Source organism: Vigna angularis, chromosome 1 (assembly GCF_016808095.1).
Source record: "Vigna angularis cultivar LongXiaoDou No.4 chromosome 1, ASM1680809v1, whole genome shotgun sequence".
In the NCBI taxonomy this organism is placed as follows: Eukaryota; Viridiplantae; Streptophyta; class Magnoliopsida; order Fabales; family Fabaceae; genus Vigna; species Vigna angularis.
This window is the reverse complement of record NC_068970.1, coordinates 58431939-58444512: the sequence shown is the minus strand read 5'-3', so window position 1 is coordinate 58444512 and position 12574 is coordinate 58431939. Positions and strand designations below refer to the sequence as shown.

The 12574-nt window shown below is 33.3% G+C and overlaps 1 protein-coding gene across 2 annotated transcripts; it reads left to right on the top strand.

The window, feature by feature from the left end:
- The first annotated feature begins 2251 nt into the window (after positions 1-2251).
- LOC108347069 (uncharacterized) lies at positions 2252-12302 on the top strand. Of its 2 annotated transcripts, none has more exons than XM_017586197.2 (12): positions 2252-2445; positions 2607-2670; positions 7397-8092; positions 8233-8373; positions 8460-8612; positions 8727-8804; positions 9235-9327; positions 9684-9803; positions 10792-10869; positions 11016-11195; positions 11523-11624; positions 11766-12302. In XM_017586197.2, exons 1-12 carry the CDS (start codon positions 2435-2437, stop codon positions 11997-11999), a joined length of 1950 nt encoding a protein of 649 aa, XP_017441686.1. In that variant the 5' UTR covers positions 2252-2434; the 3' UTR covers positions 12000-12302. The 2 variants fall into 2 exon arrangements, with proteins under 2 accessions (XP_017441686.1, XP_017441678.1); XM_017586189.2 differs by having other exon boundaries at positions 7394-8092.
- The last annotated feature ends 272 nt before the right edge of the window (positions 12303-12574 follow it).

Genomic DNA, 12574 nt, shown 5'->3' with positions numbered 1-12574 from the left:
ATTGGGGAGAGAAGAAGAGAGAGAGAAGAAGAGAAAAAAAGAGAGAGAAAAAGATGACAGCAACAACAGAGAAAAAAGAAAAAAAGTATAGCCAGGTGAGCACAGAGTTAACTTTGTTTATGCTAATTTAACGGAGGGGACTTCATTTATACAATTTTTACAACTTTGAAACTCAATAAATTCATTTTTAAAATCAAGTATTAAACAAAAATTCACCTCATGGGGATGAAGTAAGCATTTAAGCCTACTATTAAATACCACTTGTAACAAAAATGTACAAAATGCGAGTAGCCCATGTGATATTTGCCCTAACATAAGCAAAATCTATAGGTATTCACTTTTAAGATTAAATAATTGAAATATTAAAACATCTTATTCTATCTCAGATTGTTCAATTACAACCTTTAAGGTCCTCATTACATTTTTATTTTCATGTTATGTCGTCATTTTATTTCAATTCTATTTTAAGGTAAAAATGCAAAAAAGATAAACACTATGATAATGTCTGTATTCTGCTAGTTAATTTAGGAAACAGAGTTAATTTACTTTTAAATTTATTTGAAAGGGTTGAATTTTTTAACGTTACGAAATAGGATGAAGTCGAATGGAACTCACGATTTTAAAAGGTAAAATTGTCTTAGCATGACTTTTGTTAAGTTAAAATGAAGTTGTATAATGTATGACGATTTCATTTTTCATTTTAAAAACAATTGAAGTTGTCATACCTATGAGAATTTTTGTTTAATTTTTTTTTCTGTTATAATTAAAGTAGTATGAGATTTGATGATTTTTATTTTTTTTAAAGTGAAGTCGTTATATCTATGAAAACTTCAATTTAAATTATTTTTTATTTCAAATTGAATTTTAATTTTATTTAAAATAAAGTAGTTTTTCTTTTCGTTTTTGTTCCTAACGAAATTTATTTATTTTTTATATAATTGTTATGATGTTTGAAATTAATTTAATTAATTGAATATATGTCATAATAAAACAAGAAAAAGTTGTAGTGATATTAGTAAGATTTTTAGGAAGATTAAAATAAAATAATTGAAATGAAAATACATATAAATATTTTCCTATGTGAATCATTATCACAATTTTTTAAGTCTTTGGTTTCCTCAATATCTCTTAGATGATATATGCAACTGATATGGTAAATTGTTATTCAATATTATCATCATTTTGAACATCGTCATCTTCATCATCTTCACTTTCATTTTCATATCGTCATAAAAATATTGTAGGTTGATAATAATTTACAGGTGGAGTTGGATTCTAAGCATATAGTGGTGTAAATGTAGAGGTCAAAGTTCTCACAAGGAATTTCATGGATAGATGAAATGCCACTAGAAAAGTGGATTCAAGCATTTGATGGAGGTAAGAGGTATATACACATGACAACTAATAAAGCTAAAAGCATTAACTCTATTTTAAAGGGAACAAGTTTGTTACCAATTGCTCTTTTGTTAAAACAACATTTGAAAGAATTATTTCTTCATTGGTTGAAAAAGAAATAAAGACACCATGAATGCTATACCACCATGATATCAATACCCAAAAAATGTCACATGTTTTGTTTTTGATGTCCAAGAGATAGTGAAGAGTTTCAAGTTTTGAGATTACCTTGTCCTAATGTTATTATTGTTCGTTTTTATTGTCACTTAAAACTTTAAATATTTGTTGACCTTGTTTATCATCCATATAATATTTACAAAGCTTACGAAGTTAAATTTCATCATATCCAAAATGATGATCATTGGTTAATCTATACGAGTTCCATCATTATTCTAGATCATAAAATATATAATAAATATTGAAAATTTCACGTCAAATAGAGATAACACCAAATTAGAATATATAACTGGGTGTAAAACTTATCTTTCAAATTAATTTTGTAAGATTGAGTTAATCTTAAAATTTATTTCTTAAATATAACAAAGAAAAATTATCCATATAAAAAATATGTTTTATTTTATATTTTATATTATTTATTTGTCCACTCTATTAAATATTTGGTAATAAAATAATCTCAACTCCTATCCAACTTCACCTTATTTCATAAAATTAAAAGAATCAACCCCTTTAAAATAATTTAAAAAGTAAATTAATCCTGTTTCATAAATTAACCGTATTGTGCTAGTATTAACTATTATTAATAATCAACAACTATATTAATAAATTGAGTTAATTTGGTTTCGGGTCAAATTTTGGGGTCCGAGTTAAAACAAACGGGTCATATGTCGTATCATCGTTTCTGAAACGCAGAAAATGATCAAAATCACATAACAGAACATATCTGAAAATTTGATGTGTTCATCTGTGTAGCCAAATTAAGGGTGAGTTGCACCACTCTTGCGGAAACATTTCCTCTTCACTCTCACTCACTGGATCCATTCAACTTCTTCACTCTCAATTTCACGTTTTCCCTACTGCCATGTTGCGCAGGTGGGTATACTACGGCTATCCTATATGAACCAACGCCAGTTTTTCCTCTTTTCTTTTCCATCTCTGGTTTCCTGCTAAATCGATTTTTTATTTTTTTTTACATTCCAATGATTTGATTGTTCTGACCGCTCTTTTTGTTTTTCTGTGACTTCAATTCTTAGGTCCATTTTGCAAATATCTTCTCGCCCAGCTCTAAGAACGAAACCCAGACGTTTTGTTTATCAGGTTCTATTACATTTTATTTTCAATGCAATTGATGGAATATGGTCTACCCATATGTTTTATAATTTTCAAAAGCATATTTTTTTGCTTCTTACTTTTCGACCATTTTGTTCTCTGCTCTTAATTCCAAATGGCTCTGGTATACTGAAAGGCGTACATTGGGTGCTATCTACCTTTGGATTCAGATCTTTATGAGTATATTGGGAAATTAGAAAAAGGATGGTAAGGTTAAAGGTAAGAAGACGATTAATCTAGCAACCTCACCTGTGGTTGTGTCACATGAACAAACACAAAACTGAAGGCCGAAATAAACTTTAAGAGCTAGGAAAGAATTGGAAATTATGTAGTCCTACAGTTGAAACCCAAACTAAATAGCCTACCATTAGTAGGCAGAGACCATAGAGGCCTTAAGTAACAGAGACAAATTAAGAAACTGAAGCCCCAAAAATTATCCAGATGACCAAAATGTATTTATGATGGAAAACATAATATTAAATAAATAAGTATACAAGTCTCGAGGTTAATCCTAATTTTTACTGCTGCATGGACTGCCCTCCTTGGTTGGAGAAAACTGACGTTTCAAGCTATTTGCCGCTGAATATGACTTTGTTTGAGCTATTTAAAGACCAATGTTTTGTCACTCACAGAGTTAGACTTTTTAGGAGTGACAAAGCATTGACAGGAGTGTTCATTATAGTCTTTACTCTAAATAGGTTTCAATCATGCACTCACTTCATTTTCTCCCGACTATACATTTTCGTATTATTTTCTTCTACATTTTCCATATAGCGCACACACAATTGGTTTCTATTAGATTTTGCTCCATATTCACTCATGATCATATTTATGGATATATCTCTCTACATAAAAAAAAGATACATATATATGTATATCTAACAATCTATTGGAAATGATTACAAATTAAAAACAAAACTATAATGGTGATGGAGACCTCTGGCTACTAACTGATGCATAGGATGGGTATAGGATTGTTTTACTTGGTGTAAAATACTCAATAGATGGTTGGATTTCAGAAGTTGTAAGCTCAAATGTAGATAGTTCATAGTTGTGCTACAAGCAAAGTAGGAAGAGTATATTACCTGGAAAATGTAGTACTTTTGTAGTTGCTAAAGAAAGAATTGCTTAGTTCAAATAGCATAATAACCTTGAGGATCTTAGGATATTTTAAGAAGGAAGAGTACTTTTTGTCATTTTGGGATTGGATTGTCACTTTTGCCTGCATATATGTCCCTTGTTGCTATGTTGAATCACGAGTCGACGCATTATGCCCTCAAATGAAAAATCTAAGCTGTCTTCATATTTAGTATCTTTATTTTTATATCATACGTTCAGTTTGATTTGAACTAACTTGCAGTAATAATTCTGTAACTACAATCTGCAGCACTGAATGTTGGTTGATGAAATATCAACATGATAATGAACTTAACTACTACAGACGAGAATGTTACAAATGGTTGAGTGGACATATTACACAAGTAGACAAAGTAAACTTTGGAACAAATGCATGAAAGTAAGATAGGGCACTTTTTGTTGAAAGAATAGTAGAATCTCGCTTTAGGTAATTAGGGTTTGTGTGAAAAGATCAGTTGAATCCCCAATTAAACTAGTAGATTGGACAGAGGATAGCTTAATTACTAAAGGCAAGGGAGGATCAAGAAGAATTATAGGCAAAACAATTAAGAAATATTTATAGACCACTGTGGTTGGTCTCTTGACCTTATGTTGCAAAATAAAGACCAACGGTTTGTCTCTTGACCTTATTATTCCACCATTTAATCCATTTAGCCAACCCCACTTACTGTTATGAAGCTTGGTTGATATTTTTATAGCACAATTATCTATGAATTCATATACCAATGTATGTATTGTAAAATTGGTGCTATTTTTACCAGCTGCTGTTGCTATTGTGTTAATTTAATTATAGATATGTAGGACAAGAAAGTGTACTGGAAGTAAAATACATTCTTCTTGCTATAAAGGTACAATTTATTGTGTTATATATGTGCTAAGAACTGCTTAGGTTGTTGATTTGCTAGTCCTTGTTTTTAATTTGATTCTAAATAAGCATGTAGTAATAACTCTATAACAACAATAGATGCCATTGAATATTGATTGATAATATATCAACAATAGAATGAACTTAACTAGCTGAAATGATAATGTTGCAATTTTCAGTGAACATACTAGACAAGTAGACAAGTAGACAAGATTAGGAGCAAGTGCATTCAAAAGAAAGTTAGGGTAGCATATATTGTAGAAAAAAAAATGTACATCTTAGGTGATTAAGTTGTTGTGATTGTTTGATAAGTTTTTAGGATAGATACATGATAGGTTCAAGGAAAATGTTTATATTAGGAGAAATAAAAGGGACAGACAGTTATAACTGTCTATGGGTAGGTTTTATTGTCTCAGACTTTTATAAAGTCTGTGTAGGAAGTTGTTTTTAGCAGTTTTTTCATTGTTTTTGTACATTCTGAAAAGAATAGGAAGAGTGGAGAGTCTGGTTCTCTCGAGTAACCAGAAATTGTATGTGTTGGGTTTCTCCACATTGGAGGAAACTTAGTATGTTGTTGGAATAAAGATCTGCAGTCTCTAAAACATCTCATTATAGGTCTAAAAAAACCTATCATTGGTATCAGAGCCTCATTCCTGGTGAAGTGGGGGCATACTGCAAGTTATGGTCAACACAAGAATGGAGGCACAATGGGATGGGTTGGAGAAGATCGTCCATGAACAAGAAAACGAGAATAACCGTCGCTTCCAGCGGTTAGAAGAGATGTTTCAAGGTCTGACAAGGGTGGTTGAACGCCTAACATCCTCTACTAAGCATCAAGAGGGCCAAGATTTTATTACCATGGATGGCCGTGAGGATAATAGGGGTAATGAAGGAGGAAGTTCTACTGGGATTTCTGCCACATGGAGGAAGTTGGACATTCCTGTGTTTGCAGGGGACGAGGCTTATGGGTGGACCAATAGATTAGAACGGTATTTCCGTTTGAAAGGGGTTAGTGAGGAGGAGCGAATGAAGGCTGTTATGGTTGCATTGGAGGGGAAAGCTTTGAATTGGTTTCAATGGTGGGAAACCTGCCATCCACATCCAACATGGGAAGCCTTCAAAGATGCGGTGGTTAGAAGATTTCAGCCAACAATGTTGCAGAACCCATTTGAAGTTTTGCTTGGCTTGCGTCAAACTGGACCTATGGGGGAATATATTGAGCAGTTTGAACAATATGCAGGGTTCATGAAAGGAATGCAACAAGATTACTTGGTGGGCATTTTCTTGAATGGGCTGAAGGAAGACATAAAGGCGGAGGTTAAACTTTATGAACCCCAGAATCTTGCTGAGTTAATGATGAAGGCTCAAATGGTGGAGGAAAAGGTTAGAGTCACCACCAAGGGGGACTCTCTCACTGTGCAACTTCAAAGTAACACCTATAGACAATTGCCATCTACTTCCAGTTACTCAAAGGAAGGGAGAAATCCAGTGGGTTTTACCAACTCCAACAGAGGAAGTGGAGAGAGCAGTGGCTGTGTGAGCACCATCAATAGTTATCCTGCTGGGACTCAACAAGGAGGGACACCATTTAGAAAATTGTCCCAAGAAGAATTGCAAGATAAGATAAAAAAGAGCTTATGCTTCAGGTGTGATGAAAAGTTTGGGCCTAATCATACTTGCAAAAATAAACAGCTCCATATGTTACTTATTTCGGAAGAGGAAATGCAGGAGTTAGTGGAATCTGCTGCTTGCATTCATAAAGAATTTCCAGAATTTCACCTTGAGGATAAGGTTCACCTTCATGGAGGGGGTGTTGATAGGTTTGATACAGTTTACAAAATAAAGAAAAAGGAAGGTAGTTCGTCCAGTTGAAAACACCTCTCACCCATTGAAAACCGCTAGGAAGATGCTACTACCATCAATAAGGAGTTTCTTGCTTTTCACCTTGAGGATAAGGTGAAATTTCATGGAGGGGGTATTGATAGGTTCAAGGAAAATGTTTATATTAGGAGAAATAAAAGGGACAGACAGTTAACTGGCTGTAGGTAGGTTTTATTGTCTCGGACTTTTATAAAGTCTGTGTAGACAGTTTTTTTTGTAGTTTTTTCATTGTTTTTGTACATTCTGAAAAGAATAGGAAGAGTGGAGAGTCTGGTTCTCTCGAATAACCAGAAATTGTATGTGTTGGGTTTCTCCACATTGGAGGAAACTTAGTATGTTGTTGGAATAAAGATCTGCAGTTTGTAAAACATCTCATTATAGGTCTAAAAAAACCTATCAATACAATGTCAACAATTTTTTTATTTTCCAACTTCTGAAAAAAAAATAGTGTGTCTGCCCTAATTAGCATTGTATATGAGCATTCTATCTATATCGAATTGGGTTCCTATCAAATTTCAATCAGGTTCATATGTTGGCCTTTTCTAATTTATTACTGTTGTAATTATAGAAATAAGGATATTAATATTATATTATATAACCAAGAATATATATATATATATATATATATATATATATATATATATATATAATTGAGATGTTTTTTCTTATTCCAGTATTTATAAAATTTCCTGTATTTATTTTTTTGATTCTTTTTTCTCAATATAAATAAAACAATTGTGCTGTCTCAGAAATACATGGTTTTAGTTCAATGTTTCTCTCTTTCCTAGAGTTTAACGATTACCTTATTTTCTTTATTACATAATTCAGCAGATACCTTTACATCTATCTTCACAAAGGAATTTCTCAAGTACATCAAAACCAGGGGGTGCCTCAGCTTCTGGGTCTCCGGGCAATCCACCTGAGTCTAATGGGACTCTATCAAAGTTTTTCATTGGAAGTGTAGCCTTAGGTGCTGCTTTTCTGTCAGCGTATCAAACTGGTTATTTGGATCAATATCTTAAGAAAGAGCATCATAGTGCTCCACAGGAAGCTCATGTCAATGCAACCATTGAAGAATTGAAGACTGTACAACATTCAACGGACCAGTTAATTTCACCTAACGAGAAATTAAACAACGAAAATCCCACAGTACAGCTTGCAGAGGGGAAAATTGATACCCATTTTTCACAGCCAGAAGATGTAATAGAAGATCAAGTGGATAAGCTAAGTCCTGTGCAAGACAAATTTAATATTGCCGAAGATGGTATTGCTGCTCCAGAAGAAAACCAATTGCCTGAATATTCTCAAAGCAGTCTAACATCTGATGATCCAAGTAAAGAATCTGTTGTGCAATCTGATGGGATTATTGGAATAAAAAGAATTGAGGCAGACAATACCCCAAGACCAGAAAAGGGAGTTCAAAATACATTCACATCTACACAGATCAGTTCAGTTCCAGATGAAAATGGGACAGAAAATATTCCATCAGTGCAACTAGGAATACAAGATTCAGAGGAGAAAAAAGAGGTACTTATGAGTTGGTATAAGCTTGATATAGAGGTTAATAGCTTAATATCAGGGTTCCCTATCTCATTCACCATTTTTTCCTGTTAATTTTTCTTTTTCTAAAATAGATTTTAACATTTATTTCTTTTTGTCCATCACAGAGTGCATTAGGCAAATATATAGAGCAACAGCCCACCCTCCTTGAGGAGTATCACTTGAGGAATAAGTCAGAAAGAAGCCCTGCTGCCTATATATATAGTCATGGCTTTAGTGAAAATAGCCATTTCCCTGAAGGAGAAGAGGTACTTCGGAGTCTTATATATTTTTTTTCTGGTCCATTTATTTATGATCTTAAACATACTTGAAGTCTAACATGTTCAAACACTAGGTACTTAGTGGTGCAATGGATGAGTTGAGAGGTGGTTATATGTCTGAGGATGGGAAACTGGTTTTTGATTTTTTGCAAGCCATTCATGCTGCTGAGAAAAGACAGGCGGACTTAGATGCACATGTTTTTAATGAAGAGAAGAAATTGTTGAAGGTTTGGCCTATGACATACTATTCTTTGTAACTCATTCTCTAAATCCATGCAAGTGTGTTTACTATTTGTAGCATTTTTGTTTTTTGATCAGCTTTGAAATCTTTGTTTAATTAGGAAAAATATGAAAAGCAGTTGAAAGATGCAGCTGCCATGGAACTTATGCTCGCCGAGGAGGCTGCAATGTTGGACAAGGTAAAAGGCCTTTTGGCATTCTCTTTTCAATTTGTATTCAATTTAACATAGTTTTTATTGCTGGCTTTTGTGTCAAATAGTTGTCTTGGTATAAAGACCTTGAGCGAGGTTTTGTCTTGAATAATTGGGTTGGAATAACATGAGTAAGAAAGACTTTGAGAGAGGTTGATTCTGTTATACATTTAACTCAATCATAATTACTCTTGATTCAGCAAAATAGTTCATACTAAAATTGAAGCTATACTACTATATAATTGTGAAGCTTGTTTTTGTAATCAGAATCCAATTTGAAGTCTGATCAAGTTGAACAATTTCTTTTATGTGTTGTTTGCCTTTCCTTGTCAATTCCTCTCCAGACTAACAGAATCCAATTCCATTAAGTTATTAACTCTATCTTTCCTCCTTTTTTTTCCCTTTTAATACTTTTCAGGAGCTAAAGAGAGAGAGAGCAAAAGCAGCCCTTGCTATCAAGTCACTTCAAGAAAAGATGGAAGAGAAATTGAAGACAGAACTTGAACAAAAGGCACATATTTAGTTTTTTGTTTGTTTTACAAATACTGTTTTCTCACTTTCTCTGCATGGCTGCTGTTATTCTTATCTGTTATTATATAATACTCCTCTATCCATAATAAGTGTCACCCCAGTTTTTTGGACATTAATAAAAATGTAATAAATAAATGAAAGAGAATAGTAATTTTATTAAGCTAACCTTATTATCAATATTACATTGAAAAGATAAAATGACACTTACTAGGAGTATAAGTGGAAATATCACATATAAAACTAAAAAACGTGTATTTTAGGACTTTTTGTTTTCTTACATGATACCATCATGGGAAGGAAGGAGTATTTGTTAACATAATGTATCTTTGGTGGCAGGAAATTGAAGCTGAATTGAAGTTGAAACAAGTTCAGGAATTAGCAAAGGCAGAGTTAAATGCAGCCATAGCAAATGAGAAGGCAGCCCAAATTGAAAAAATGGCTGAAGCAGAAGTTAATGTGAGATTTCTGCTAAAATCAAGCATGTGTAGATCACTTTTAAATTTTCATATCTTGATTTCAATTAATTTATAGAAAAGGGTATAATTTGGATAGGTGTCATCTAGAAGACTAAAATAGCCAGAATAGTTTTATACGAGTATAAAAAGTTTCCATAGCTATTATACTAAGACTTTTTAAACAAGGTCTTGGAAATTAGCTCATGGCGTGCAAAAACAATGTCTAATCTAATTATGTTGTTAGCTGTCTCCAGCAATTTTTATCAGATTATAATCAATTATAACTCTGCTAGTAGCAACTGCATTCTAGTCATCAGAAAGATTCTGAACAGAGACAAAGTTTGTTTGCCAGTGTAGATTTTTTGATACAGTATGCATTCCACATTCCATCATTTTTAGCATATGAATTCTGCTTGTTCATTATGTAGTAGGCTCATTATGGAGGAATTTTTAGTGCAGTGTTCGGATCCAAATGTAAGTGCAGACAGCAAAGAAATGGTGTTCCTTTATGTATTTTTTATATTAGGGAACTGTCTTAAATGTTTACATGCTGAGAACCCAAATAACATCACCTACTATTTGAGTCTTCTATGATTCGGGAGACTGTTCTGTACATCCAAAGCAAAATGGTTTTAAATTATTTGCAGAGAGCTTTCAGTACAGCTGCGTATGACCTTGAACAGAAATGTGAAATGTATATAACTGAATTTCATTTCAAATATTTTTTTCTACGGACCTGTGTTACTCCATCAAAGGATGAGCCATACAGCTATAGTAAGTTTAGATGTGATAACCTTCTAAGAATTGTCCAAGTAACATTCATGTTGACAAGGACAAAACACTGAGTAAATTATTATTAATTGACTACATGTTTTAGCTAGTAAGGCTTGACTTAAAATATTTATTAACTAACAAACTTCTTGACTTTGTTTCAGTCGGAGTTAAAATTTAACTTTGATTACAAAAAAAATTTCCTTCAATTTCTGTAGATAAATGCCCTATGCATGGCATTTTATGCTAGATCTGAAGAAGCCCGTCAAAGTCATGCTACACAAAATTTTGCTTTGGTAATGTTTCTATTTACCTGTTTCTTTATGCTGTTTTTATCCATCTTTCGTTCAAAGGGCTTAGTGGAAAAATATGGGTTTATATTATTTTATTGATTTTTCCAGCCCTGCTTACCAGTTTCTTTTTTTGTGCTTGGATCCTGCAGAGAGCACTTGCATTGGAAGATGCATTATCTAAAGGATTGCCAATTGAGAAAGAAATAGCATCTTTGCAGGCTAATCTTGGAGGCATAGATAAAGATTCAGTTTTGGATTTGGTGCTAGCATCCCTTCCTGAAGAAACACGAAGTAATGGCACAGACACGCAACTGCAATTAAAGCATAAGGTACGCCGTCTGTTAACTTTGCATGGAGTTTTGGATTACTTGTTCTATATAAAATAAAATTCCCAAGTTTCTTCTGCAAAATGTTGTTACTTTGACCCCGTAAAACTTTCATTTGATTTCCTTAATTTCCATTACTGATCAATCACATTGGTTATGTTAATGCTCCTATCATGTTAACCTTCCACAGTGACGAATTTATACGAAACAATTAGTATTAATCTAATGAAGCAATTTCTGATTTTATGTAACTGCATCAATTCTAGAATGAATAATTTACTTTTGGATTTCAATCATAAAGTTTTTGCATTTGGGCATATTCTGTTGCAGTTTGAGGCCTTAAAAGATAGTGTGCGACACTTCAGCTTTTTCCCACCAGGAGGGGGAGGTATACTGGCACATTCTTTGGCACATGTAGCATCCTGGTTGAAGGTATATGAATAACTGACCAACATGCCGTGCTTGATGTGAAAATATAATATTAACTTTGTTTATTTCTTCCCCCTTACCCTAACTCCTCCCATTCTTGCTTCTATTGACCTCATCCTATGTCTGACTTTCGCCCGTGCTCAGGTTAGGGAAGACGACCAATCGGGTGACGGAATTGAATCTGTCATCAATAAAGTAGAGAGTTATTTGGCCGAAGGAAAACTTGCTGAAGCAGCAGATTGTCTAGAAGAAAGTGTGCGAGACACAGAAGCTGCAGAAATTGTTGCAGGTTGGGCGAGGCAAGCAAGAAACAGGGCCATTTCTGAGCAAGCTGTGCTACTTCTTCAATCCTATGCCAGTTCCCTTAGCCTTACATGATTCTCAATTTTAAATATTTACAAAACCATGTTGATTCAACACCTAAGGTTGCAGAGATTATCTTTGGCCGATTATGCCAACGGAATTAGTGACCAACAAGGATAAAAGTTAACGTTTTTCTATCAAAGCAGCTGAAATTCGTTGATCCTGTGATTTCTATGCAACTCCAATGGTTTTGGAGTTTTGACTCAACTGATATCAGGCTCTGTACAATTTTTCCTTTTATTTTCCTCAAAACAACAAAATCGTTGCATTGCAACCTTTTTGAGATCTCAATAATATACCAGGGGCTTTCAATTCAAAGAATAGTTTTCCTTTTTGTGTATGTGTTGACTGATCATATTTTCTTTGTCCTGTATTGAGTTTAAGTTCAGAGACAAATTTCGCTTATGATACTCTATTTCTCGTTCGATTAATGAGTTTTTGCACACGAACCTTTCTGGTTATTATTTAGGTATTGTAATTTAAATATTAATAAGTGTTATAATATAATGATATTTTTTAGTAATATAAACATGTTTTTTTCAATGCAGCTGATACGTTCAGGATGTTTACAAAAGCTAGTATCCAAACAC